Raw genomic sequence first — 26482 nt, 5'->3', positions numbered from 1 at the left:
CTAAATTTGTCTGGCAGGGCAAAAAGCCCAGAATTAAGTTTAAGATACTTACCGATTCCAAAGAAAGAGGGGGGTTTGCCCTGCCGGACTTGAGACTGTACTATGAATCGGCAGCCTTCTGCTGGTTAAAAGATTGGCTACTTCTTGAGAACGCAGATATTCTAGACTTGGAAGGATTTGATAATAACTTTGGTTGGCATGCATATATCTGGTACGACAAGGTTAAAGTGTATAAGGGTTTTAAAAATCACATTGTCAGGAAAGCGCTATATAATGTTTGGATTCGGTACAAAGATTTATTGGAAAATAAAACTCCCAGGTGGCTTTCACCTATGGAGGCCAAGGAGGTAAAGAAACTTAATATGAGAACTAATTGGCCGAAATATTCTGAAATTTTAGAACATGAAGGTGGTGAATTTAAATTACAAAGTTATGAGAAAATAAAGTCCAAGGTACGAGATTGGCTCCATTATTTTCAAATAATGGAGGCTTACAAACAAGACAGGAAAATTGGTTTCCAGGTGGAGAAATCGAAACTAGAAACAGAACTGTTAGAACCCAATACTAAGAATTTATCAAGAATGTATAACTTGCTGTTGAAGTGGAATACATTAGATGAGACAGTGAAGTCAGCTATGGTCAAATGGGCACAGGACATAGGTCATGACATTATGTTTGCTGACTGGGAGCAGTTATGGACCACAGGTATTAAATTCACGGCATGCAATGCTCTGCGAGAAAACATTATGAAAATGATTTACAGGTGGTACATGACCCCAGTCAAGCTTGCGAAGATTTATCATTTGCCCAATAATAAATGTTGGAAATGTAAAGAGACTGAAGGTACCTTTTTCCACCTTTGGTGGACCTGCCCAAAGATTAAGGCCTTCTGGGAAATGATTTATAATGAAATTAAGAAAGTGCTTAAGTGCACCTTTAATAAGAAACCAGAGGCATTTCTCTTGGGTATGGTCGGCCAGTTGGTGCCAAAGAAGGATAAGAATTTCTTTTTGTACGCTACTACGGCAGCAAGGATTCTCCTAGCAAAGTATTGGAAGATACAAGAGCTACCCACGCTGGAGGAATGGCAGGCGAAAGTGATTGACTTTATGGGACTGGCAGAAATGACCGGCAGAATCCGCGACCAAGAGAAAGAGACTGTGGAAGAAGATTGGAAGAAGTTTAAAATATATCTTAAGAGTTACTATAAAATTGAGGAGTGCTAAAATGCAGAGGGAGAGGAAGACGTAGAATTACAGCGATAAATTGTGTTAAGTTAAGGGTGAAATCGAAAAGGAAAATGAATTTATTTTTAATTGGCTAAGAAGGGTTGCTGAACAATTGTTTAAAATAAAGGATGCAAAAAGGGGAAGGTATGGGGAAGTCCGGGAAAAGAGGCTTATGGAAATGAGGTAAAGAAAGTATGATCTTTTATGTTTGTTTTTATGTTGCTTTTGTGTTTGTTAAAAATTTGGAAACTAATAAAAATTTTATTAAAAAAAAAAAAAGAATTTTGCCGGTCGCAGCTAATAGAGAGATGCCTTGATAGTTTCCACAATCAGAGATGGATAATTTTGGCATCCCCTTATGCTGCTTTGTGGGGGTAAGCTAGATGACCCTTGAGGGTCCCTTCCAGCACTGTGATCCTGTGAAGGAGGGGCAGACCCTCCTTTCCTCCTCCCTTGGCCCCTCAGGAGAGTGAAAAGCAGGCTAGTAAAACCTTGCATACTTCTTTTCTTTTTTTAAAATAGAATTACTTAACGTGCAAGAAAAAAAAGAACACTGTTGAATAAAATAACTCCCTTTTCTTCTTGATACTTTCAGTTTTTGTCTTTATTCAAATTACAAGGTATGACTCATGCCTGCCTTTGCTTTGGCGCCTGGGTAGAAGGTTCTGCTCCAAGCACCAGTCAGCCCCTCCTGCATTTAATTATTTACTGTGACACATTACAAAAATATTTTCTTTCAGCTTTATATAACCCAACTGAATGTTCCTGAAAGAAGTGCAGATCTCTGCGCCCCAGTCTACTTCTTCCTATGCAGGCCAGGATTTTGCAGGCATCTCTCCTGCACCAGCCTCCCAGTTTCCAGTTTTTTTAAGTGTGTAGTATAACTAAACTATGAATTCCAGTTGGGTAGCCGCCTGTTTGGGGCTTGACGATGTGCTTCTGGATCAACGCTGTCCTCTGTAGTTGTGAGTCCTTTTCCCACTCTGGTTGGTTTGCCAGCTATGAGCCCTTTTGGACAGAGATGACTCAGCCACCATTCTCCATGCTCAGGTCGCTTCCAGATTGGACTGCTGCAGTGCACTCTTTGTGGGGCTGCCCTTGGTGATGTGACTCAGAAACCTGAGCTGGTCCAGAAGGCCAACTTGCTAGCTTGGGTTTCCGTCAGATCTCACATAACCCCTGTTTTAAAACAACTGCATTGCTTGATGGTGAGTTTGGGGCAGCCCAGTGCAAAAATCCTGAGAATCCATGTTGATCTGTTCTTTGTAACCACGTTTTTGCCCCATTGCGGCCCCACGCAACAGTCGATGTGTGATTTTTTTGGTGCAGGCTGTAGCCATGGACATGCTATGTGATCTGATGGTGAATTTGGGGTGACCCAATGCAAAAATCCTGAGGATCCGTGTGCTTTTACCTCCCCCTTCCCAGGCAGCCTCCTTTATCACTAGCATCCATTATCTCCCTCCCGATTGCTTGCCGATCAGCTGCTTCCTTTCAACACTCCCTTCCCTCTTGTTTGCTCAGCTGGAGCAGTTTTTTGCTACTCCTTTTCTTCAGGGAAGTTTTTAATATTTAACGTACTTTTTTTAACACTTGATTGGGAGCCGCCCAGAGTGGCTGGGGAAACTCAGCCGGATGGGCAGGGTATAAATAATTAATAATAATAATAATAATAATAATAATAATAATTTCTCTCCTCATTGATTTAGTCTTCCTGTCTCCTCTCCTTGCAAGTTTGCTGTCTTTACCTCCCCCTTCCCAGGCAACCTCCTTTATCGCTAGCGTCCCTTATCTCCCTCCCAATCGCTTGCCAATCAGCGGCTTTGTTTCAACATCCCCTTCCCTCTTTCAAAAAAAAAAAAGAGCACGATCTGCTTTTTGCTCCTGGGCCATTTGGCTCCAGGGACCACACATTCGCTCCATAAGACGCACAGACATTTCCCCTTACTTTTTAGGAGGAAAAAAGTGTGTCTTGTGGAGTGAACAATGCGGTACTCTTTAAGTAAAAGCATGAAGGGGGTGGGAATCCCAGGGTTCTGCTCCCAGAGGACAAACTTTGCTTCTCTTCTCCAAGCAAGCAGGTGGCTGGGAAACAGGATTTGTAAAGATGGGCTTGGTCTGGTTATCCTCATGCCGTTATACAAATCTGTGGTGTGTAGATCTCCATTCTCCGGGGAGTTAATGGTTGCTTCTCCTTTCAGGAGTGGGTGACGGACTCCATTTTTGCATGGAGGGCAAGAATTTGCCCGGCTTCCCCTTGCTCATTTCCCAGTTCCCTGTCTCCATGTCTGGGTCTTTTGCTTTCTGTTAACAGAAACCTTGGCTGCTTTTTCCACGCAGCTGCCCTCCTGCAAGTTGGTTGCTGAGCAAGCGGGACTCTGCTGAAATGCCAGCCCCCTGCCAGCCCTGCCGTGAGGGACGGAGACCCTGTCACCTGCGCAGGATCGGCCGCCGAGCTGCAGCCCCAGACCATGCTGACTTCATCCAGTAAGTAGCCTGGGTGGTCCTGGCTGAGGGCTGTGTCCACCGAAATAAAAAAATTAAGGTCATATGTATATAATAAATGTTCATAAATGTACCAAGCAAACACGTACATAAATATATAAACCACATGTCTCAAGCAGCACAGGAAAACAGCCCTGGAACCATTTTGGCTCCCAGACTCACCAAATGTTTTCTCTGCAAGGTCAAAGGAAAATGGAAAAGCCTCCCCATTGTCTTTTCATTCACAAAGCCTGTTTTAAGAGCACATTTACGATATGAATAGGGTGTGAGCCTGTGACCTGGCTCAGGAACTAAGTATTTATCATTACCAAAGACTGGCCAGGCTCCCCAGGGTATCCAATCAAGTGAGCATTAATAGGTAACCTGCCACACAGGAGATAAACAATGCACTCAGATTTCTATTGTAAACCACCTTTTCTGTGATGTAGGTATGATGTATCTGGGGGTGGTCTTGGACTCCAGGGCTGGCAATTCAAAATGTCTATATAAGGGCGGGCACACCTTTGTTCTGGGTTCCTCCTCCTTTCCTGCGTGTGAAGGGAGCACCCTGTTGCAACAGATCAATAAAGATCAGGCTTACTAGCTGCTTTGCTTCTCAATATTCTCTGCTTGGCCTCTGTTATCTTCTCCGACTTATGGAGAACCTGAAAAGGACTCTTAAGAGGGCTCTTGTGTCCCCCATAAGGAAATAAGGGCAGATTTTCGTTTATCCCACCATGGAGGGGCTTTCTCTGTGCCGGGGGCTGCTGGGGTTGCCTTGAGGACCTGATGGCCTTGCGCCCGGCCTCTTTGCGCTCCTTTTTTTCTTCATCTCCACGTTCCTCTCTGGCGTTTCCCTTGTTCAGGCTGCCAGGCTTTCTGGACCAGCGAGATTTCAGCATTTGAGGAAGTGCTGGGAGCACCAGGTGCAAAATGCATGCAGGGGGCGGCATGGCGTAATGCAAAAGCGAGGAGCTCAGCAATGGCTGCTTTTCCCCCTTCCCCCACAACTGCAGGCAACTTCATGTTTGTTGTGGGAAAGCGCACACAGGAGGGCAGGGCGGTATATCAATATTTCATCCCAAACTGGTTTGAAGTCCATAGCGTGGTATTGGTTTCATAATTTTGGACCTGGCAACATACCACAAATTGTGGTGTGTGTGTGTGTGTGTGTGTTTAGCAAAAAACACAATTTGGGGAAAAGCATGAAGCCAGTCAATGCATCTACATAGCTTTATCTTTATTTCAGACATATTGATCTATTGTGATGCTTAACTTGCGATATATCACAGTGTTGAAAACCAGATACCACCCAGTCCTATTGCACAGTACAGTCATACCTTGGGTTACAGATGCTTTGGGTTGTGTGATTTTGGGTTGCGTACCGTGCCAAACCCAGAAGTACCGGAACGGTTTACTTCCAGGTTTCAGCGCATGCGCCGAATCGCGACCCGCACGTGTGCAGACACAGAGCTACAGGTTGCGAACGTGTTTCCTGCATGGATCACGTTTGCAACCAGAGCATCCACTGTATTGATTTCCTCCCTACACACACACACACACACACACACACACACACACCTCTGTTGCCATCCAATAACAGGACACCCAGTACCAGAAAAAAATATACAGGCTGTCCACCCCTTTCTCTTTCTCTCCCCTGTAAGTTTTCCTAACACCGTCACGCTGGTTGGCCGAAGCGTGGCCGCCGTGGACGCCTTCCTCAGCTCTGCTGCCCAGAGGAGTCGCGAGTACATCTCTCGCATCCACGCCCGGGTGATCCACACGGCTGGGGGCTACAAGCTCGTGGATTCCAGCCTAACCGGGGTGTATATCAATGACGTCCGGATCAGCGGTGAGTGCTGTGGCCGGGACACAAGGACACTTTATTAAATGATTTCTTCTTATTAAATTTGTATATCACATAAATTTGTATATTGGATGAAGATCCAAAGATCACCAGGTGGTGACTTTTCTAATGTTTCCCCTTGAGAACATGTTCCTTTAGTCGTGGAGGCATAACAAACTATCTAGGTTATCGCAACAAGCGTCATGTCTAGCAGAAATCAGAATTAGATATGGTTTGCACACATCTGTGCCAGCCCAGAGTCACTCTGTGCTCCAGGTTCCCCAGTTGGGGGGGGGTCTCCATCTTTGTTCAGAAGATGAGCAACTCTTCCTGCATCAGGCTCCCCACACAAGCGCACCGGGATCTGCACCATCCTCTCTCACTTCTCTGAAAACCCCCAAGGCAATAAATGGCCTTGTCAGGCAAGCAAGAACAGTCCCGATTCTTTAGGGAAAGAACAAAGAGGAGTGAAGTCATTTTCTGAAATACACGCAGCCTCTGTCACCTGGACAGGAGCCTTCCACATGATGAAGCAAGCCCAAAGAGTTACGCTCAGAGGAAATCTGCCAGCAGCGAGAGAGAGGGCCAGGCAGGGCACTGGCGCTGCCTGGATGTTAGGAAGTCTAGTTTGTGGACCTCACAGGGTGGCCTCAGGCAAACCCAGGCCCAAGTCTGATGTGCTTCAGGTAATTACAGTCATACCTTGGATCCCAAACGCCTTGCGAGACAAACTTATTGGCTCCTGAACGCTGCAAACTCAGAAGTGATTGTTCCGGTCTGCGAACATTCATTGGAACCTGAACGTCCAACGCGGCTTCTGATTGGCTGCAGGAGCTTCCGGCAGCCAATCGGAAGCTGCGCCTTGGTTTCTGAACGTATTGGAAGTCGAATAGATTCCAAGGTACACCTGTATTGGAAATAGTTGCTCTGAGCACCTTTTGGAAAAGAAGGGAGGCCAACACGGAAACTGCTGTCAGGTTGCAGCAAATGACCTTGAGCAAAGGAACAGGCCAGTGGTCCATCTAGTCACCCAGTGGCCAACCAGGTGCCCCCAAGGGGATCTTGCGAGCAGGATCCGAACCCAAGAGCAACTCTCCCCCTTCTAGCAACTGGGATTCAGAAGCAGGACTTCCTGTGGCTGCAGAGCCATTCTGGCTCGTGGCCGTCGAGAGTCCTCTTTTCCCTGAAATCTCCAGCCCTGGTTGGCTCTTGATAGAATCATAGAATCCTAGAATCATAGAGTTGGAAGAGACCACAAGGGCCATCGAGTCCAACCCCCTGCCAAGCAGGAAACACCATCAGAGCACTCCTGACATATGGTTGTCAAGCCTCTGCTTAAAGACCTCCAAAGAAGGAGACTCCACCACACTCCTTGGCAGCAAATGCCACTGTCAAACAGCTCTTACTGATGTGGGCAGAGGTGGGCAACCTGTCCCTGCTTCCCCTGAAGGTCCAGAAAGGTAAAGAGACCCCTGACCATTAGGTCCAGTCGTGGCCAACTCTGGGGTTGTGGCGCTCATCTCGCTTTATTGGCTGAGGGAGCTGGCGTACGGCTTCCGGGTCGTGTGGCCAGCATGACTAAGCCGCTTCTGGCGAACCAGAGCAGCGCATGGAAACACCATTTACCTTCCTGCCGGAGTGGTACCTATTGATCTACTTGCACTTTGATGTGCTTTCGAACTGCTAGGTTGGCAGGAGCTGGGACCGCAGATGGGAGCTCACCCCGCCGTGGGGATTCGAAAGGTCCATACAATGCAGTAAATACAATGCAGTAAATCAATGAAGCTATGCTCTTGCAGTTTTTCTCCTTGCAGCAGGACGAGTTGGTCCTTTACGTTGTGAACCGCCATGAGATCCACAGATGAAGGGCAGTATAGAAATTTAATAAAATGGTAAATAAATAAATAATCGTTTTGCTTGGTGAGGCCTGGCTGGTGTTTCTCATTCTTATAATAATAAACTACCTCAAGGCAGCTCACAGGTAAAAGCAGTATTTTAAAAGAGAAAAAAACAGACATATTTCTGGTGTATTTGCTTTTGGATCAGAAGCATGGCCAAAGGAGATTTGCTGTTGTTTTTAAACCTTTAAACTGATTGTTTCAAATCTTATTTCTACGCAGAAAAAGTCGTGCTGCAAGAAGGCGATACGGTTACTTTTGGGCATCCGTGCTGGAGGAGCGTTAACCCCGGGAGTCGCGTCCGGCAGCCAAATTCTCCGTTTTATTACTTGGTAGGACTCTGCCTTCCTTTGCACATTTACCTGTCTGTCTGAGATAGAATCATACAATTGTAGAGTTGTGAGGGTCTCCAAAGGTCCTCTAGTCCAGCCCCCCTCGCAATGCACAAGTCCTGTGGCTCTCCTTGGTGTGGCCCCCGAGTCCCTTGGTGTGCTCACCCCCCTCCCTGCAGTAGGCCAGAGGGCACCCCCGTGCACCCTCCCTCTGCCCTGCTCACACCTTCAATTATTTTATTGGTGTGGGCTATTCCTGCAAGCTCAAGGAGGGCATGGAAAGAACAATGTTCAAAATTTGATTGGGGAGAGACTGGACTGGCTGGGCTGACCCAGGAGGGCTCTTCTAATGTTAATTAATCCTCCTTCTCCCCACTTTGCTTCCCTTTTCAGTTTGAGCCGTGCAGCTGCAGTGTGGAGCAAGTGCAAGGCCTGTGTGGACAGAGGAGACCTTTCCCCCGAAGGGTAAAATGGAAAACCGCAGACACCTTGTTTTCTCCATGGGTGCAGCAGTGGGGTGGGTGGGTGTAAAGCAGCACTTGGGGGGCGGGGAGTCAATCCCAGTGACAACCCCCACAGGCGACCTGGTCAGGTGGTGGGGGCTACCTATCTCTCCATTGCCCCCCATCCCCAGGGCGTCAGGGGAAGGTTTTTCCTTTATCTGTATGGTTTGATTTTGGATTGTGTGGGGCACAGAAGTGGGGTTTGTGGCCAGCCCTGCTTTAGGCAGTGACTGGCTCCCCTCAGGACCTCCCAGGTGGGCCTCTGCTTCTTGCCAAATTTACAAGGGTCTGCCTGTTAGTCTCCCTTGCCCAGGGCTCCTGCTTATTGCTCCCCAATGTGCCTTTACCTGCCCCAGAGCTGACTCCACCTGTGACGGCAGGTGTGGGGCGGATGGGCGTGGCACGGGGGCCACGCGAGGACCGCTGCAGCGCTGAATCAGGACCTTGCCTGGAGGTTCCCCGCTCTCTGGCGTGCACAAGGAAGCCGGCCTCTTAGCCTTGTGTCTGCATTTGCTTCCTGAAGTATAATGTCCTGGGGGATTTAAGACAGGGCCAGAGTGGATAGGAAGTTTTGGGGCACCTGAGGCAGGGATGCTAGGCTCTTGCCCCAAAGTTCTGTGATCCCACAGGAAGGAGGTCTTTTAGGTATCCTGAAAGCTTCCCTTGTTTCACAGAGGCTGAATGTCTATGATGCAGTTGCTTTCTCTGATAAGGCCTTTTTATGGCAAATGGGGCCATAAATGAGAGCCAGTGTGGTGTAGTGGTTCAGAGCGGTGGACTCTGGTGAACCGGGTTCGCTTGCCCTCTCTTCCACCTGCAGCTGCTGGGTGACCTTGGTCCAGTCCCCCTTCTCTGAAGTCTCTCAGCCCCACTCACCTCACAGAGTGTTTGTTGTGGGGGAGGAAGGGAAAGGAGAATGTGAGCCGCTTTGAGACTCCTTAAAGGGAGTGAAAGGCGGGATATCAAATCCAAACTCTTCTCTTCTTCATACAGCCACCCTCACCCCTCACATCCACATCCTCTCTAGGTTCTCACATTACACGTTCTGATGTGTTTCTTGTTTCTTAGGTCAGTGCAGGTTGGTACCCAGTTGGGGTTGTTTTGCTCTACAGGCTGAACTCACAGGTCCTCAAATCTCCATAGGGTTTCGCCAGCAAGGAAAACTGACGTGCTCTGCATGTTGCATATTTGTATCTCCGCTGCTCTGTATATTGATGTTTTGAATGTTTGCTGTAAAGCTGCTTTGGGCTCAGCTCATAAGTAAACCCATCATTCAATCAAGATGCCAGCAGGAGGAGGAACTATGCAAAATAACCACGGAGGTTTCCTGACTGGGCTGATAGAGGGACACAACCCCCAGCTTCAGGGGCCATGTGGTGCTGTAAGGAAGTTGTTTTCGCAGTGAGTAACCCACGCTCCATTCTAACATCTTGATTCCTTTCTTCCATCTAGCTTCCTGCGTTGGCATCTGCTGGGGCACCGGTGCCAGTGAGCTCAAGGGTGGGATTTGCACCCACACTTGCAGGGGACCCACCTGGCGCTCTGCCTGGTTCTGCCCACCAACATCCGGCCATCAGCAATCCGTCCTCTGCAGCTTCATTCCTGCCTCCAGCTGCAGCGTCAGCATCCATAAACTCTCTTAACCCGACTTCCAGCTTGCCAGAAGCACCTGGTCAGCCGACGCTGGGGACATTGCCTCCTTCTGCCCCGGGAGATGCTCCCAGGCCTGTCCCTCCGCTTCTGCGTTCTGCTGTGCCTGGGGAGGGATCGCGCACCACCACAGAATCTTCTCCCTGGAGCAGCCTTGAGACGACACACTTCCCCTTCTCTCAGGGAAGTCCAGAATCCAAGAATCCCTCCAGCCCAAGTGGCAGCGAGGAGACCGTTGCAGATGACCCCCAAAGCGGAGTATCAGTTAGCGCAGCAGCCGGGCTCCCGGAGGATCAGCCACAGGTCCCAGGCGTCTCTCCGGTGGGGGATTCTGAGCTCTCTGTTTCCAGCACAGAAGAGCTGCTTCCTGGTGACTCTGACCACGCTGAAGAGATGAGGGAGGTGGACGTGGATCAAGGCCCTGAAGACACAGGTGGACCTGATGCCCAGGTGCAAGTCAGAGGGGCTGCAAGCAGAATGGAAATTCAGAGCCCCAGAGACGAACACCAGGAGAGCTCTAGGGAGAAGGCCTTACCTGAAGCTTCTGGCTGGTCAGAAAACGGAGCAAGCAACCTCACTGTGCAGAATTTGGCACAGCTCCCCGCTGAATCAGGGGAGGCTGAGCTGGATGCAGCGAGCAGAGCTTCTGATGACTTTTCTTCTGCTGAAGAAACAGATGGCGACTTACTGGATAGTGACTCTTCTGCAAAGTGGAGTCCAGAGGAGTTTGACTCCGAGAGAGAGAGCCCCGCTTTGCGGCCAAAGAACCTGTCCTGTGAGACCCGGAGGAGTGACGACGAAATCAGCTTGCAGGAGTGGGCTTCTGACAGCAGTGACAACATGGACACAGCGCCCCCTGCAAATGCAAGCCTGCTAGCGATGGACATTCCTCCTCCTCCTCCTGCTGCTGCTGCTGCTGCTGGAGAGGGCAGTTTCCTTGAGCCAGAGTCGGGCTCAGGGGATGCAGAGGCAGCAAGTGGCAAGGTCTGCGTTGCAAAACGGTCTTATGCCGAAGTGGGAACCCAGACTGAGTGTGCAAAAAGAAGGAAGTTTGGTGTAAAGACTGCAGAGCCTTTGAAAGAAGACGACCCCGGCGGAATGGCTTGTGACGATGGCAGCAAGTTAAACACGGAGAAGGTGACGGAGGGGCTCCTTCAGCAACCGCCCAGAACTCCAGAAGTAGGTGCCCCATCTGACAGTGAGCAGGCCAAGGGCGAGTTCTCCCCACAAGTAGAAGAGGATCCTGTGGCATCTTCTGGAGGAACACAGGAGATCCTGTCTTCAGGAGATCTACCAGAAGCTAATGAGGAGGGGACTGCTATGGTGGCCGCATTGCCTTCAACCACCCGTCCCCTGGCAGGAGGGGAGATCCCTGAAGAGTCTGTTGAAACGCTGGGACATCCAGGGGATGTTAATGGAAAGTTTTTCTGTGGGGTCGTTCCCAAAAGAAAGACACCTCCCTTTGAAGAGTGGGGGGAGGGCATTGTTGTTGTGAGCAAACGGAGAATGGAGCATGCATGTGCTGGACCTGACAGAGGCCAAGAGGACTGTGCCGCTGATTCCATCCTTGAGGCCGAAGGAGGGATGAGTGAAAATGATGGGCTTTTGCTTGAAACTGTTACTGGTGGTGCGTCGCTGGCTGGGTTGTCCGGACAGTCCAGTTGTGTCATCAACGGTGAGATGGAATGCCAAGAGGAGATGGACAACAATGATCTTCCTGAGGGCAGGGAGGTGAAGAGGGAAGGAAGGAGCGTCAGGGCAGCTGGTGGCCAAGATGAAGCCAATGGAGAAGGTGGCCTGGAGAGAGATCTGAGTCCAGATGCGGTGCAGGAGGAGATGGTTGGCAGCGCCAGGGCTGAAGTGACCCTCCAAAGCCCTGGTGGGAGCTGGGCGCCATCCTCTCCAGACTCGGAGGGAAGAAAGACCAGGGAGTTTGCTCCTCCTGAGATAAGTGAAGGTGACCTTGAAGAGGGAGGGGTCTCCCACACGGAAAGTTACTGTGCAAACACAGAGGTGTCTTCTCAGGCAAGTGAAAAGGAAGCAGGAAGGAGCTTGGAAGCTAAAAAGGGTCACCTTTTGGCCCACCAAGGTGGCATTGGCAGGGAAGACGGTATGGACCCGAATGGAGAAAGTGCAGCTGAGGCCCAAGAGTGCAGTGTCAGGGCAAGATGCTCGGATGGGACGAAGGTGGATCCTGACCAGAACGAGCCTCTTGGGACCTCTGCCCACCTGGAACGCCAGCAAAAGTCTCCTGCACCTGTTCAGCAACAGCTGCAGCCTCCTGGGCCTGAGGATCTGGAAGATAACTTTGCGGTGAAGCCCCGATGGGGAACCGATGTGGGGAGAGAGCTGTTTTACCCTGAAGACTCCCGCATGGAAGGCTGCGTTTGGGAGGAAGCCTGTGAAGGAAACGGGGCTGCTGAGCGGGCAGACCCCGAAAGAGAGAATGGAAGGGGCCACTCTGGGGAGGAAGGGGCTGGGCTTGGACAGACCCCCGAGAGCTGCCATTGCACCGAGGAAAGAGGCAGCCTCCCGTTGGACACTCCTAGTGCTGGCTCTGGAAGCCCTGGGGCCGGAAAGGGGGTCACTGCTGGAGACGCCCCCAGGGAGACCCACACTGACGCTGCAGAGGTCCCAGATTCCTCTTGCGGCCGTCAGCTCAGCTTGCTCCTCTCTGGCTCTGAAGTTGGAAAGAAGGAGGAGGACAGAGGTAGCCTTCAGAGAGGGAGAAGTCTGCTTTGGCATTCAGACAGAGTTTCAGAGAATCACGAGGCCTGGAGGAAGCTACCTGAGGAATCCGCAGCTCGCGAGTCATGTGATGCAAGTGCTGAGCCGCCAGAGGGTTCGGGGATGTTGGATGCTGGTTTGGAACAAAATGATTCTTCCCACGATGAGGTATGCTGTGACCCAGAAGATGCTTTAGCTGCTGTACCTCAGACCCACAACCCAGAGGTGGCCGTGGGGGGAGAATCTCCTCCTTTGCCGAGAACTGCCGTGGGGAGAGAAGAGCTGGAGGATCGAGCTGTCCAAGGAGCTGACCTTGTGGCTGTCAATCCTGCCTGCCTTCCTGTGGAATCTCCTTGCCTGGCAGAAAGCGATGCCAAATTTGGTGCAGAGGATCAAGCCCCAGAGAGTCCTGGAGATTCTGGTTCGGATCTTGTTCGAGACAATCAGCTGGCGGATGATGAGTTTCCTGGCCAACTCAGAGTGGGAATCTCAGGTGCATCTCTTGAAGATGGAGAAACAATCAGAGAGTCTTCGGGCTGTCAAACACCTGCCAGCCGCACTCCAGGGGAAGAGGCAGGTTTCCTGAAGGGAGGAGCGGAAGCGCCGCTACTCCAGCATCAAGAGATGGAAACAGTGCCGTGCCCAGGAGATGGGTGCCAACAGGAAGGTGGTTCAGACCCTTCTGGGGAGTTTGGTGAGGCTTTTGATGGCTCAGGGCATTGCAGAAGACTTTTGCAGGAGGAGGAAGAGGAAGAGTCAAAAGCCTCTTCCTTCAGAAAAAGACATTTCAGTGAAGATCAGGCCGCCAGGATGACCAGCTTGGAAAATGATTCTTTGTGTGAGGAGAGGCTCTGCCTGCTGGATCCTGTTTCAGTTCGGGCATCTACACTTGACCCTTTGACCATGACACCTCCTGCTCCTCTGAACCCAGAAGGGCTTCTGGGCCACTTTGGCAGAGCTGCAGGGAAGCCTCCAAACCAGCACGACAGCCAGGCAACCCTGTCCCTGGGCGAAGCAGAACAGAAGAATGGGGAGAGCTATGCCCAGAAGGCGAGAGGGTGCTTTGAAAACACACTTTGCTCCGATAAGCCAGCAAGCGAAAACGAAAAGGCAGACGAAGCTGAAACTGCTGGAGGGGAGGATTGCCAGTCGGCCGAGATCATAGAGGCTGGGAGACGTCCAAGCTCAGGTGAAGAGGAAGTCAGCAAAGTCCAGTCTCAGGATCCCTCCCTGGATGAACCAGGTTCAACCCCTGGCACCCTGTCTGGCCAGTCAGGCCGCCTCTCTCATGAACAAGACAAAGACACGTCCGACCCTATTCCGGAGAGCGTGTGGGATACCTATTTCTCAGAAGAGGAGAGCTTCCAGTTGTCTGTGTGTTCGGGGGTACAGAATTCTCCCCCTAGCTCTCCTGCAAAGTCCCCTGAGGCAGAAAGTGCTCCCAGTCAGAAGAACATGGACTTTTTCTTCTCAGACATCTCCAACAGTTCAGCTGAATCTCACCCCTGTGAACGTTCTCCCAGGCCGCCTGGCAGAGACGCTTCTGGGGCAGAAGGCGATGGGCTCCCCACAGGGGGTTCTGACTGGGTGGGGAAGGGGGCCGAGGCAAATGTGGAACCAGATTCTTCCTCTGACCCAGAAACTTCTGACATGGACTGGTTTGACGAAGACCCACGGACACCGTCCCATCAGCCTGTGTCCCCCAGGGAAAGCACCCCAACTCCTAGCGGTGACCCCCCATCTGAGCCTGACTGTCCCATCAGCTTTGCTCCCGGTGAATGTGACGCTCACGCCCTCCAAGAAGAGGGTGGCACCTTCGAGGGAGAGGGCGGCAACGAGGCTCCCAGTGTAGAGGGGTCTGGATGGGCTGCCCCCTCTATGAGCCCCACAACTGATGGGGAGGAGGAAGAGCAAGAGGTGGTGATGGAAATGGAGACAGGGGGTCTTAGTCAGAGGCCAGAGAGAGCCCTTCTCCAGAGAAGCCCTGGAGGTTCATCGTGCCAAGGTATGTTTCAAAGCATCTTCTGAAGGGGGAAGGGAGGCAGAACGGATTGGGCCTGTCTCTCCAGGGCAGCCCTGATCAGGGAAGGTTTCAGTGTGTGGTGCTGTGTTTGGCTTTTGCTAATTTTTGTTGGGAGCCAGCCAGAGTGGCTGAGGCAACCCAGTCAGATGGGCAGTATATTATTATTATTATTATTATTATTATTATTATTATTATGAGGCAGTGGGAGGTGGAGGGCAATTTAGGGCTCATCCAGACTTGCACTTGCTCTGCCTCTTGCGAAAACCTGTTCTTTACCATTGAATGGGAGCAAATGTCAGCTGAGTTTTCTCTGGAATGACATTTGCTCCAATTCAGTTCCAAAGATTGGTTTTCTGGGGGGAAATGACAGGGCAAAGGAGGGACCACCATAGCAGATGGTGTCGGAAGCCCCTGGAAGACACTGTAGAAATCACTCTTCCACCGTCCCTCTCTGGATAAAGGCCATCACCCATCAGGACATCGAGGCCAGTTGAGTCCAGACTGGAAGGGGTCTAGACCAGTGGTTGCCCAAGTGGGCAGTGCTGCCCCCTAGGGGGGATTACCTAGGGGGGCAGCAGGGGGGCACTGGAGGTGCAAACGACTTATCAGACTTCAAAAAGCTCATATCCCAGAACCAAGCTCCATCAATTCTGTTGAATTAATTATATTGAATAGTTTTCACTGGATGTTAAATAAGCCTGCAATTCATAGTTGCTGTCCTGAATTTTCTTGAGTGAGTCGTGCAAACTGCTGTTCTGAAGAACGTTTTTTATAGTGTAGGGTAAGGGGGACCTGAGGATGGTTTTATGGAACCAAGGGAACGACGAAGGTTTAGACATTCTGTAACTTCTAGGAATGCTTGCAGTGGTCCCACCGCAACCTTTTCAGCCACCTTGCTCCAAAATTCTCTCCTCAGATATGGAGTGTGACCTTGGTGTTGACCCACCTTCTGCATTATCGTCTCCTGATGCGAGGAGAGACGTGGAACATCCACAGTGGCCTTGCAAAGAGCATCTCTGCCAAGACAGCGGTGGAAATCTCACTTCCTCTCCCTCCAGGACAGTGTTTGCAGCTGCGGCTTGTGAGCCAGCCAGCTGCCCCCTGTTGGGTGACGTGAAGAGCAAAGATCTGGCTGCTTCTTGCTCCAGCCCCACTCAGGTGAGCAATCCAGGTGAGCATCCCTTGGTGCTGAACAGACCAGGCTCGCTTCTGCCCGCCTCTGAGGATCCTGGTTCTGCCGGCATGGCTGGGAGCATCGGGAAAGATCCTGAGCAGGACCTGATCAGCGGCAGCCGTGGGGCAGGATGGGAAGGACCTGAGGACTCCAGCAGCCCTCCGCAAGAAGCTCCCGGGAACCCCTTGCTGGTCACAGGTGTGTCTGGCGATCAGGTGCCTGCTTGCAGCCCCTCAAAACAGAAAGATGGCGCCTCCGCTCTGGGTTTCTTGGCAGGTGCGCCTTGGGTTTCTCAGCGCTTCAAGGAAGAAAAGGACCCGTGTGGTCCTGGAGAAAGTCAGGACGGCCCCAGCTGCGACACAGCGTACCCCACGGCTTGCTCCCCAGTCATCACAGTCCTGCATAAACCCAAAGCCTCAGCAAACAGGCAGCCAGAGAGTTTCTCAAGCTCTGGAGACTTTGGAAACAGAGACCGATTGCTCCTTCCTTGTTGGCTAGAAGATACTGAGTTGAGCTCGCAGCTGGATACGGAGCGCGTGTGCTCAGACGATGAATCTGTGGCCTGTCCTCCTTCTCCGGGCTCCAAAAGAGACTCCTCCGTGTCAGGAGATGGTGCCGGGCCTTCTGCACCTCGGGAGGCTGAGGTGACGGGGCAGTTGGATGGGGAGCAGGGGGGCTCCGACGGTGAGTCTGTGCCCTGCCCTTCCCCTCCGGGCTCTGAAGACGCAGGCTCTTCCTCCAAGTCGAGCGGCCGTCCCGGGGCTTCTGGTACCCAGTCACAGAGCGACCGCTGGCCTTACGCTGCTGGAGCACAGAGTGATGCCCTGAAAGACTGGGCATCTTGCGAGCAAGACGTGGAGTTTCAGTTGCAGGAGTGCCAGTCTGTCCTCGGAGAGACCTTGCAGTCCCTGGAGTCCCTGGAAGGGATAGACCGGCTGCATATGGAGAAGTGGAGGTAAAATGTTCCCACTTTCTTTTAGTTGTAAATTTTTATTACAGCTTTTTATGATACAAGATTTAAAAAATCTGTATACAAACAAGAAAATGAGAGAGAGAAGGATGTATGGGGGGAGAGAAGAAGAAAGGAAAAGAAAAAGGGTGTCTCGTTCTCTGTCTGCCAGTTACATTAAAAAAAATAATCAAAACATTTGCTCCATGATACCGTCTAACTATTCTACCTTCTGGATTCAGGTAGGTAGCCATGTTGGTCTGACGCAGTTGGAAAAAAATAATTCAGATATCTGAAGAAGTGTGCATGCACACGAAAGCTTTTACCCAGCACAAACTTAGTTGGTCTCTAAGGTGCTACTGGACAAATTTTTATTTATTCTACCTTCTATAAACCAGTATTTTTCCAGTTTTCAAACCTAAATATCATGAGTTCATTTTACTTTCCACACAAAAAGTCCAAAAGGGGTCAGAAATAGTTTTTCTCTAATTAAATGGATCAGCTTTGGCTCCAATACTTTCAGCAACCTGACTTCCTACTAAATAATGGTAAATCTTGTGCGGGAAAGAGAGAGAGCGCCCAGAAGGTGAGGTGTGGCTTAGATGTGATCAGCAGAGTTTGCGCAGCTCCAGCAGAACACGAGTCTTCCTGCTTCCCAGGAGTCAACCTTTTCCAGAGTTCCTGGTTAAAAAAACCTCCTTTCCCACTAGGTTCAGTTCAGAGTATAAAGTGTTTATCGTCTCATGGCACAAACACCCTAGCCACATAAACTTTTAAGAGATCATGAACCAATCTACTGTTTTTCTGGTCTTAGAAGTAAACCTTGTAAAGACACAAGAGAGATCCACTAGCTCCTTAGCTCTCCGTGCTCTTCTGAACCAAACCGCATGTCCCCTTCATCTCCTCTTCTGAGCAAATCCCTCTCCCTCTTGTCCGTGCTGCTGGAGGCGGCCTTGGCTTCATACCAGTTTCTTAGAGGAGGAGTCCTGCTCAGGCCCTTTGGCCTTGAACTGCTTCTTGGCCACCCAGGGCAGCTGGCTGCAGAACCCTGAACTAACCCAGACATTAGGAGGAGGAAAATGTGGGAATTTCCCAGAGTCACTCAGAGGACGAGGATGATGAGGAAGCTGAGGGTGATGATCAGAGTTCAGATTCCAGCTCAGTGGGCGGCGCTGCTGCTGTTGTCAGTGACAACGATGACACAGCAGACCTCAAGAGCGCAAAGGCCTCAGTCAGACCATCTGATGCGTCTGACACTGAACTGGAAGAACCACTGTTCACCACCGGCCACTTTTCTCCTAAGAAAGAGGAGAGGAGTGCAGAAGCCTTGCCTCTAGTACGCAGATCTGAAAGGGCCACAAAAGGCAAACCTCCAAAGAGATTTGCTGATGAGTTTGCTAAGACGGCAACGGCTGTTCTTGGTAGCTCAGAGAAGGTGTGGGAACCTTCAAGCTTCAAAGAGGTGCAGGAATTAACCTCCAAAGATGCTGAACCATGGCTTAATGCCATGAAGGCTGAAATGGATTCCTTGAATAGGAACCAAACTGGGGGCCTGGTGCCAATAGTTCCAGGAATGAGGCCGGTTGGGCTGCTCAAAACACGGGTTCACCCATTTCCCACATTACACCCGCAAAGATAACTGTTTAAAAAGGAAATCAAACGTCAATGGAATTTAAACTGTGTGCGTATTAGAGTGAAGCTGCTGGTTGCTGATTCTTCGTTTTCTTCCTCCCCTGAAGAGAGCAGGTTGAGTCTCTCCAGAAGGCCACCCAGATGCCCCAGACCCACATCGCAGTGGTGGGCAACACAGGGGCAGGGAAGAGCTGCCTGCTGAACGCCCTTCTGGACGAGGAGGCCGTGCTGCCCACCTCGGCCATGAGAGCCTGCACCGCCGTGGTGGTGGAGGTCTCCCGGGCGGAGGGGAGCAGCCCCTACGAGGCGGATGTGGAGTTTCTCTCCCGAGAGGTAGGTTGGGCGGCCAGGGGGCAGGTCCCCCCCCCCCCAGCTCTCTTCTGCGGGGGCTGGTCTCCTGAGTTGGGGTCCGTGGGGGCACCGGAGACTAAGACAACCTGGAAGGGGCTAGTGGGGAGCGGAGGGGAACAAAGCAGCCTGGGGGCGTTCTAGAAGGAATTGTAAATAAAACTGCCTCAGTATCATGTAATAAACAAAAATCTGCCCTCATTCCCTTATGGGGAATGCAAGAGCCCTTCTAGAGTCCTTTGTAGGTTCTCCATCGGTCGGAGAAAATAACAGAGGCCAACCAGAGAATATTGAGAAGCAAAGCAGCTAGTAAGCCTGATCTTTATTGATCTGTTGCAACAGGGTGCTCCTCTCACACGCAGGAAAGGAGGAGGACACAGAACCCAGGTGTGCCCACCCCTATATAGACATTTTAAATTGCCTTCCCTGGTGCTCAAGACAACCCCCCCAAACATCATACCTACATCACAGAAAGGGTGGTCTACAACAGAAATCTGAGTGCATTGTTTATATCATAGAATCATAGAGTTGGAAGAGACCACAAGGCCATCTCCTGTCTGGCAAGTTACCTGTTAATGCTCACTTGATTGGATACCCTGGGGAGCCTGGCCAGTCTTTTGTAATGACAAATACTTAGTTCCTGAGCCAGGTCACAGGCTCACCCTATTCATACACAGACATGCCCTTAAGACAGGATTTGTGAGCGAAAAGACAATGGGGAGGCTTTTCCATTTTCCTTCAACCTTGCAGAGAAATGTTTGCGGTCAATTTGGGAGGGACAAAATGGTTTCAGGACTTTTTCTGTGGGGTTTCAGTCGTATGGTTTATATATGCAGTTATGAACATTTATTGTGTGTGTGTGGGGGGGGTTTGTGTGTATATATACACACACACATACATATATTACCTTATTTTTTTTTTTTTTATTTCAATCATAATGCCATTAAACAAATATATGTATTGACAAGCTGTAAGGTGTGCAGAAGATGATCAGGGGTCTGGAAACCAAGCCTTATGAGGAATGGTTGAAGGAGCTGGGTATGTTTAGCCTGGAGAAGAGGAGACTGAGAGGAGATGAGAGCCATCTTCCAATATCTGAAGGGCTGTCACATGGAAGAGTGAACAAGCTGGTTTACTCCTGCTCTGAAAGATAGGACTCCAACCAGTGGATTCAAGTTACAAGAAAGGGGATTCCCTGTAAACATCAGAAAAGACTTTCTGACCGCAAGAGTAGCTTGACAGTGGAAGGGTCTCCCTCAGGAGGTGGTGGACTCTCCTTCCGTGGAGGTTTTCAAGCAGAGATTGGGGGGCTGTTTGCCAGGGACTCTCCCGCTGGGATTCCTGCATTGCAGGGGTTGGACTAGATGACCCTGTGGGGTCCCTTCCAACTCTAGGGTTCTGTGATTCTATTTCAAAGCAGCCTTTGCCAACCTGGTGCCCTCCAGACTGGACTCCCAGCTCCTTTGTGCTGGTTGGGGATGATGGGAGTTGCTTTTGAGTAATTTTACTGGAAATATCTTACTGTTGTTAGCCGCTCTGAGCCCAGCTTTGGCTGGGGAGGGCGGGATATAAATAAAATTATTATTACAGTGGTGCCTCGCAAGACGAAATTAATCCGTTCCGTGAGGCTCTTCGTCTAGCGGTTTTTTCGTCTTGCGAAGCAAGCCCATTGACAGCTTAGCGGATTAGCGCTATTAGCGGTTTAGCGGCTTTTAGCGATCAGCTGTTAAGCGGCTTATCAGCGGATCAGCTGATAAGCGGCTTAGCGGCTTAGGAAAAGGGGGGGAAAAGGGAAAAAAACCCGCAGGAACTTGCAAGACATTTTTGTCTTGCGAAGCAAGCCCATAGGGAAATTTGATTTGCGAAGCGCCTCCAAAACGGAAAACCCTTTCGTCTAGCAGGTTTTCCGTCTTGCGAGGCGTTCGTCTTGCGGGGTACCACTGTATTATTATTATTGTTATTATTGTTATTATTGTTGTTGTTGTTATTATTATTATTATTATTATTATTATTATTATTTATTTCTCTCTTCCATTCTCCATGGTGTTTTTCCCTCCTGCAGGAGTGGGAGAAGGAGCTAAAGGCTCTCCTTGAAGACATGAAGGACAAGTTTGGCCACCTGAAGAGGCGCTGCCCGGATCGCAAGACGGAAGCTGGGGCCGCCTACAGCCGCGTGAAGGCCGTCTACGGGAGAGTCGATGAGCTGGAGAAGCTGGAGGAGATGCAGGAGGTGACGCAGTACCTGGGGACAGTGAAACACGTCTGCGCTGAGACGGCAAGTGAAGCGTTTATTGGCATGTACCTTTGAAACTCCTGAAATCGGCTTTGTTGCGTCAGTGTAAGCAGAGAAGACTGGCTTCGTATCAAGGAAACCAAGCCCTCCAGTTGAAGGGCTAGGGGCGGATCCTGCATCGCAGGGGGTTGGGCCAGAGTGGCTGGGGAAACTCAGCCAGATGGGCAGGGTATAAATAATAAACTATTATTATTATTATTATTATTGATGACTCTTGGGGTCCCTTCCAGCTTTTTGACTTGTTCCAGTCGTATCTTGAAATGGCAGGTTTCGGATTCTGACCTCCCTGCTTCCCTTTCAGGCGACAGAGTTCCGCGCCGCCATCGAGAGGTTCATTGATTCCCGAACTGACAATTTGCGAGAGATGAAAGGCGGGGAGTTTTGGCCCATTGTGAAATGCGTTCGGATCCGTCTCGCCAAGGCTGAAGTGTTGAGGACGGGGGCTGTGCTGGTGGATTTGCCCGGCGTCCGAGACGCCAACGCGGCCAGAGACAGCGTGGCCAAAGAGGTGGGGAACTGGCTCTGTGTGTTTGTGGGTTGGACAAGCGTTTGTTGAATGGTCTCTTTAAATTTTAAGGTTCCACAAGATGTGTATTTCTTTGAGGGCCAGAGCGAATAACGTGATCTAGTTTTACAGCTGTGAAGCAGTATAGCAGGTGCTGTTAAGTTATGTTAATTAAGCTTTTAGGTATAGTATATAAAGAGCAGCACCTAGCTCTCTCAGTACCCTGGTAGATGGGTTGGTGCTTATTGATATACAGTGGTACCTCGGGTTAAGTACTTAATTCGTTCTGGAGGCCCGTTCTTAACCTGAAACTGTTCTTAACCTGAAGCACCACTTTAGCTAATGGGGCCTCTCACTGCTGCCCCGCGATTTCTGTTCTCATCCTGAAACAAAGTTCTTAACCCAAGGTACTATTTCTGGGTTAGCGGAGTCTGTAACCTGAAGCGTAAGTAACCCGAGGTACCACTGTATTGTAAAAGGAGATTTTGTTTTTGTTATTAAAACCTAGCAAAAGTTACTTTTGCGTTCCTTGTAACGTGTGGTCTCCCCAGCACGTCTTCTGTAGCGCAACTAATCTGCAAATAGCCAACATCTTTGCTCTGCTGGACCCCGGAGCGTTTCTCCCTGGCATGATCCCGGTTGCGTAGTGTTGCTTTTGCTCAAACCGCCAGGTTGCGGGTCTGCCGCGTGTCGGCAGAGCCGCCTTGGTTTAGCAGACGCTTCCTCCCTCCCCCGCAGTACCTGAAGAACTGCCGTGCCGTGTGGGTGGTCGCCAGCATCACCCGAGCCGTGGACGACAAGACGGCGAAGGAGACCCTGAGTGCGAGTGTGCGCAGGCAGCTGCTGATGGACGGCCTGTACGGCAGCCTGGCTTTTGTCTGCACCAAGTCGGACAGCTTCAACATTACAGATATAGTCAGGTAACCTTGGTTTATGCTCCTCTGTTGTGGATGGGCAGAGAGAGGCACCGTAAATCGGCATCCCCAAATCACGGAATGCTCTTGCTTGGCCGTTGTGAGCTGCTGTGTTGGTGATTTAAAGATCCCAGTCTGCCTGGGCATTGTGCTTGGACCGGGGGGGGGGCAGGTTTGACTGGCTGCTTAATGGCCCGTGGGGCAGAGGATGCTCTGAGACAGCAGCCCTCCCAGGTGTTTTGGACTGCAAGGCCCATCAGCCACAGCCAGCCTTGCCAGCTGCCAGGGATCATGGGAGTTGTAGTCTAAAGCAAGTGGAGGACATTGAGCTGTTGGGTGGCCTAGGATTCTGTCATCCCATCAGCGCTGCTGGAAAGCTAGTGGGAGACTGGGCTTCCCATGAAAGTGCTCAGTCGCCCAAATCTTGCAGGAACCTGGACCTGAGAAGCGAGATTCAGCCCATCGAAGATGAAGTGAGAGAGCTGGATAATCAGAAAATGCAAGCCGAGAGGGAGAAGGAAAGGCTCTATGCATCTTTGCAGCAAGAGGTTTGTAAAAACCACCCATCAAAGCAGTTTCTCCCTGGCCCAGCTGGATGTGGCATTTCAGAAACCTTCTTTGCTCCCCTGATGAACCAGCTGCAGCGAGAGATTCACAGACCTGCAGAGTTGGAAGATGCCGAGGGTCCTGAGCAAAGCTCCCTGTGATTCACCCTCCCTTGAGTCGGGGGGGGGGGCCTGTGCCTGCTGGTGCTGGGGAGGGGGAAGAGGCCCTTATTCCCATGGCCTCGCAGGGTGGCCTTCTGGCTATCTCTTGGAGGGGTGAATCTGGGCCCGGGAGACCAGCCTTGCTTGCCCCTCTTGAAAGACAGCCCCTTCTGTGTTGGGAGACCTGTGCCCAAACTCTGCACACCTCTCGACAGAGCCTGCTTTTAAGGCTTGCGAGATGAGCAGACCGAGAGCGGGAGATGCTACTGATGTCTCGCAAGGCCCATCTGAGTCGAGGGAGCGCCTTCTTCTCCAGGGCCATCTCAATTTTGTATTTTAAAAAGAACAACTCAGAATTTAAATTTGGCACTGAGCAAAGCAGAATTTGTCCACCTGTGTGAATTGTGTGTGTTTGGTTCCTGCCAGGGCTGGACCACCCATGAGGCAGGGGGAGGCAGCAGGATCCCTGGGGCAGGGGATCATGATACAGATCTTTATTCTCTCTTTGTTCCTGGTGTTGATCTTCGCTCCCCGCTTCTTCCCTGGCTGGGCGGGGGGACAGACAGCATTTTGTGGTTTGCTTCAGGTGGCAAGATGTCTTGGGCCGGCCCTGATCCCTGCTAGGCTGGATATTCCTGCAACCCTGGGTAAAGCTGTATGGCAACAAAGATCCAGCTTAGCCCCAGAGACGTGCTCAGAGGCAGGAAGAAACCCAGTTTCTCTAGGCTAAACTCTAGCCAGGCCTTTGGGGCAGTGGCTGCTTTTTGCTCTCTTGCTATCACAAGCCACAGATGATAACGCTCTGTGTGTTTTTGAGTAGCAGCCATCGCCATGGGAGAGACCAGGATGCGATGCCTCCGACTCAGCCTGGCTGCAAAGACGCCACGACCTTCTGGAAAAGGAGTTCAGAGTGAGTCTTGTATCTCTCTGCCACCTCCAAGCCCAGGCACGGCTGCTTTTCGTCCTCCTTGTTTCCCCCTTGCTTGGGAAAGCCCTTCTGGTCCCCCCCCCCCAACCTTCTCGTGGCTGTGTCTGGTTTTGCTTGTGCCTCAGTTTCTCCCTTGTTGCCTCTCTCCTGTCTAGATCAGTGCCTTGCAGAGGCAGAAGGAGGCGAAGCTCCGCGAGATTAGCCTGATCTGCGTCCGGGCCCGGAATAAGTATTCCAAGCAGCAGATTCAGTTGGAGTTCAGCGCCAGCCTGGAGGTAGGACTGAGCCGCTAGGGTGAGCGAGGCGCCGGCATGCTGGCATTTGCCTTGCCTGGTGAGGCAGCCTTGGCAGCAGGTCCACAGGGGCATTAGCCGGGGGGAGAACCTGCTGCCCCAAACACTCATGAAACGCAGTTGAGATGGGGGCCGTCCTCCTGTGCCTGCAGGGTTCAGGGCTGCCACATGGCAGGCGGAGCAATATTCTGCTCCAGAAGAGTAGGACCCAAACTAATGGAAAGAAAGTAGATTCCTACTAAACATTAGGAAGGACTTTCTGACGTTCGCAACCCACAGTGGCGCATCTGCACATGCGCAGGTTGTGATTCGGTGATTCTACACAAAGCATGATTTAGTGCTTCTGCACATAGGCAACCCCCGAAACCTGGAAGTAACCCATTCTGGTACTTCCGGGTTTTGGCTGGTCCATAACCCGAAAAAACACAATCTGAAGCGTCTGTAACTCAAGGTATGACTGTATTAATACCAGAATGTTTTTTAATGTATTCCTTCACGCAAGTCCACTCCTCTCTGTTTTTGGTCTGATTGGCCTCTTACCACTACTGTAAGTCTTGCAAATTCTATGTATTCACAAAATCTTATTTGCCATTCTCTTATTGAGGGACTTTTTTCTCCCTTCCAATTTTTTGCTATAATTATTTTGGCCACAGCGGTTGCATATAAGAAAACTTGTTTCCTAGTGGCAGGAATGTCAGTGGATATAATTCCCAAAAGGAACACCTCTGTTTTTTCATTACATGATATTTTAAGCATTTTTTAAAGTTCCTCTTGAATGTCGCTCCAAAATTGTTTGATATACACACACTCTCACCACATATGATACGTTGTTCCTTTCTCTGTTTTGCATCTCCAGCACAAATTAGATTTTGATTTATAAATTTTCACCAGTTTAACTGGGGTTAAATACCATTGGTATATCATTTTCATTATATATTCTCTAATTGTGATGCAGGCTGTGAATTTGATAACATGTTTCCATAATTTCTCCCATTGGTCTAATCGAATCGTGTGGCCTATATCTCTGGCCCACTTAATCTTAACTCCCTTCACCTCTTCATCTTTTAATTCCCATTCTAATAATAGATTATACATTTTAGATAATATCTTCTTAGGATTTTTTAATAACTCTGTTTGTAATTTTGATTCTTCTTTGCCAAATCTGGTAATCTTATCCTGCTTGAATAGGTGATCAATTTGGTAATATTGTAGCCATGTATTACAATATTGGCTCAGTTCTTCATATGGTCTTGACCTTAATTGGCCTTGATCTTCTTTTACTAATTGCTTGATATGTGGCCCATTTGCCTTCCGTAGTTTTCTTTTTCACAGATAATACCTCTGATGGTGATACCCACCATGGTGTTTTGGGCTCTAACCACCTTCGATGTCTTTCCCAGGCTTTATATAACGACCTTCTAATAACGGCAGAGCTTCCTCTTGTAGGAGATGACCAGGAAAGCAGCATCTCCTGAGAGCGAGGAGGATGGTGATGAAGACCTGGAGGAAGGAGATGCCACCAGGTTGGACTCTGGCAACGCTGAGGAAGTTGAATCCCTTTGCGGCAAGCTTCAGGTCTTCACAGTCAGTTCTACGGAATATCTCAAGCTCTGCGGGAAGCTGATCCGAGACGGGCAGCCTCAAGTCTTCCACGACGCCCAGGACACAGGTACTCTTCTTCCCTCTGCAAGCCAGATCCACAAACCAGCGGCCGTTTGCGGTGGGTAGACCCCATCCTCTTGTCGACACGCAGGGCACTTCTTCCGGAAGCTGAAGGAAGGTTTATTCCCTGTTTTCCTTTTATCCAGAAATACCGGCCTTGAAGGCGTTTGCCATGCGCACAGCCTTGAAGCACAGCATGGAGGCGGCACAGAAGCTCATCCGGGACTTGGCTCGGGTCCTCAGCCAAATAGTGAATTACCTGACCAGCCAGAGGGCAGAGGTGAGCAGGGGCCAAAGGCTTGGGAACGGGCTTCTTTCTCATGAAAACAGCAGTGGTTAGAAGCTTGCCTGTAGTAGGATGAGCACTAAAAGTTGTATTTCC

At 50.3% G+C, this 26482-nt stretch overlaps 1 protein-coding gene across 2 annotated transcripts in view; it reads left to right on the top strand.

The window, feature by feature from the left end:
• Nucleotides 1-3545: 3545 nt before the first annotated feature.
• NUGGC (nuclear GTPase, germinal center associated) overlaps nt 3546-26482 on the top strand; it is a 37979-nt gene continuing 15042 nt past the window's right edge. For both annotated transcript variants that reach the window (XM_079984065.1, XM_079984066.1), the window contains exons 1-15: nt 3546-3716; nt 5381-5568; nt 7683-7792; nt 8186-8257; nt 9748-14677; nt 15612-16824; nt 18558-18783; nt 20861-21073; nt 21393-21599; nt 22335-22516; nt 22941-23058; nt 24038-24127; nt 24301-24420; nt 25885-26107; nt 26247-26380. In XM_079984065.1, coding sequence (XP_079840191.1) covers nt 3616-3716; nt 5381-5568; nt 7683-7792; nt 8186-8257; nt 9748-14677; nt 15612-16824; nt 18558-18783; nt 20861-21073; nt 21393-21599; nt 22335-22516; nt 22941-23058; nt 24038-24127; nt 24301-24420; nt 25885-26107; nt 26247-26380 — 8127 coding nt within the window. In that variant the 5' untranslated portion in view covers nt 3546-3615. The remainder of the gene's footprint in view (nt 3717-5380; nt 5569-7682; nt 7793-8185; nt 8258-9747; nt 14678-15611; nt 16825-18557; nt 18784-20860; nt 21074-21392; nt 21600-22334; nt 22517-22940; nt 23059-24037; nt 24128-24300; nt 24421-25884; nt 26108-26246; nt 26381-26482) is intronic.

The sequence above is a fragment of the Podarcis cretensis genome, assembly GCF_951804945.1.
Source record: "Podarcis cretensis genome assembly, chromosome: 7".
In the NCBI taxonomy this organism is placed as follows: Eukaryota; Metazoa; Chordata; class Lepidosauria; order Squamata; family Lacertidae; genus Podarcis; species Podarcis cretensis.
This window is presented reverse-complemented; position numbering and strand designations above follow the sequence as displayed.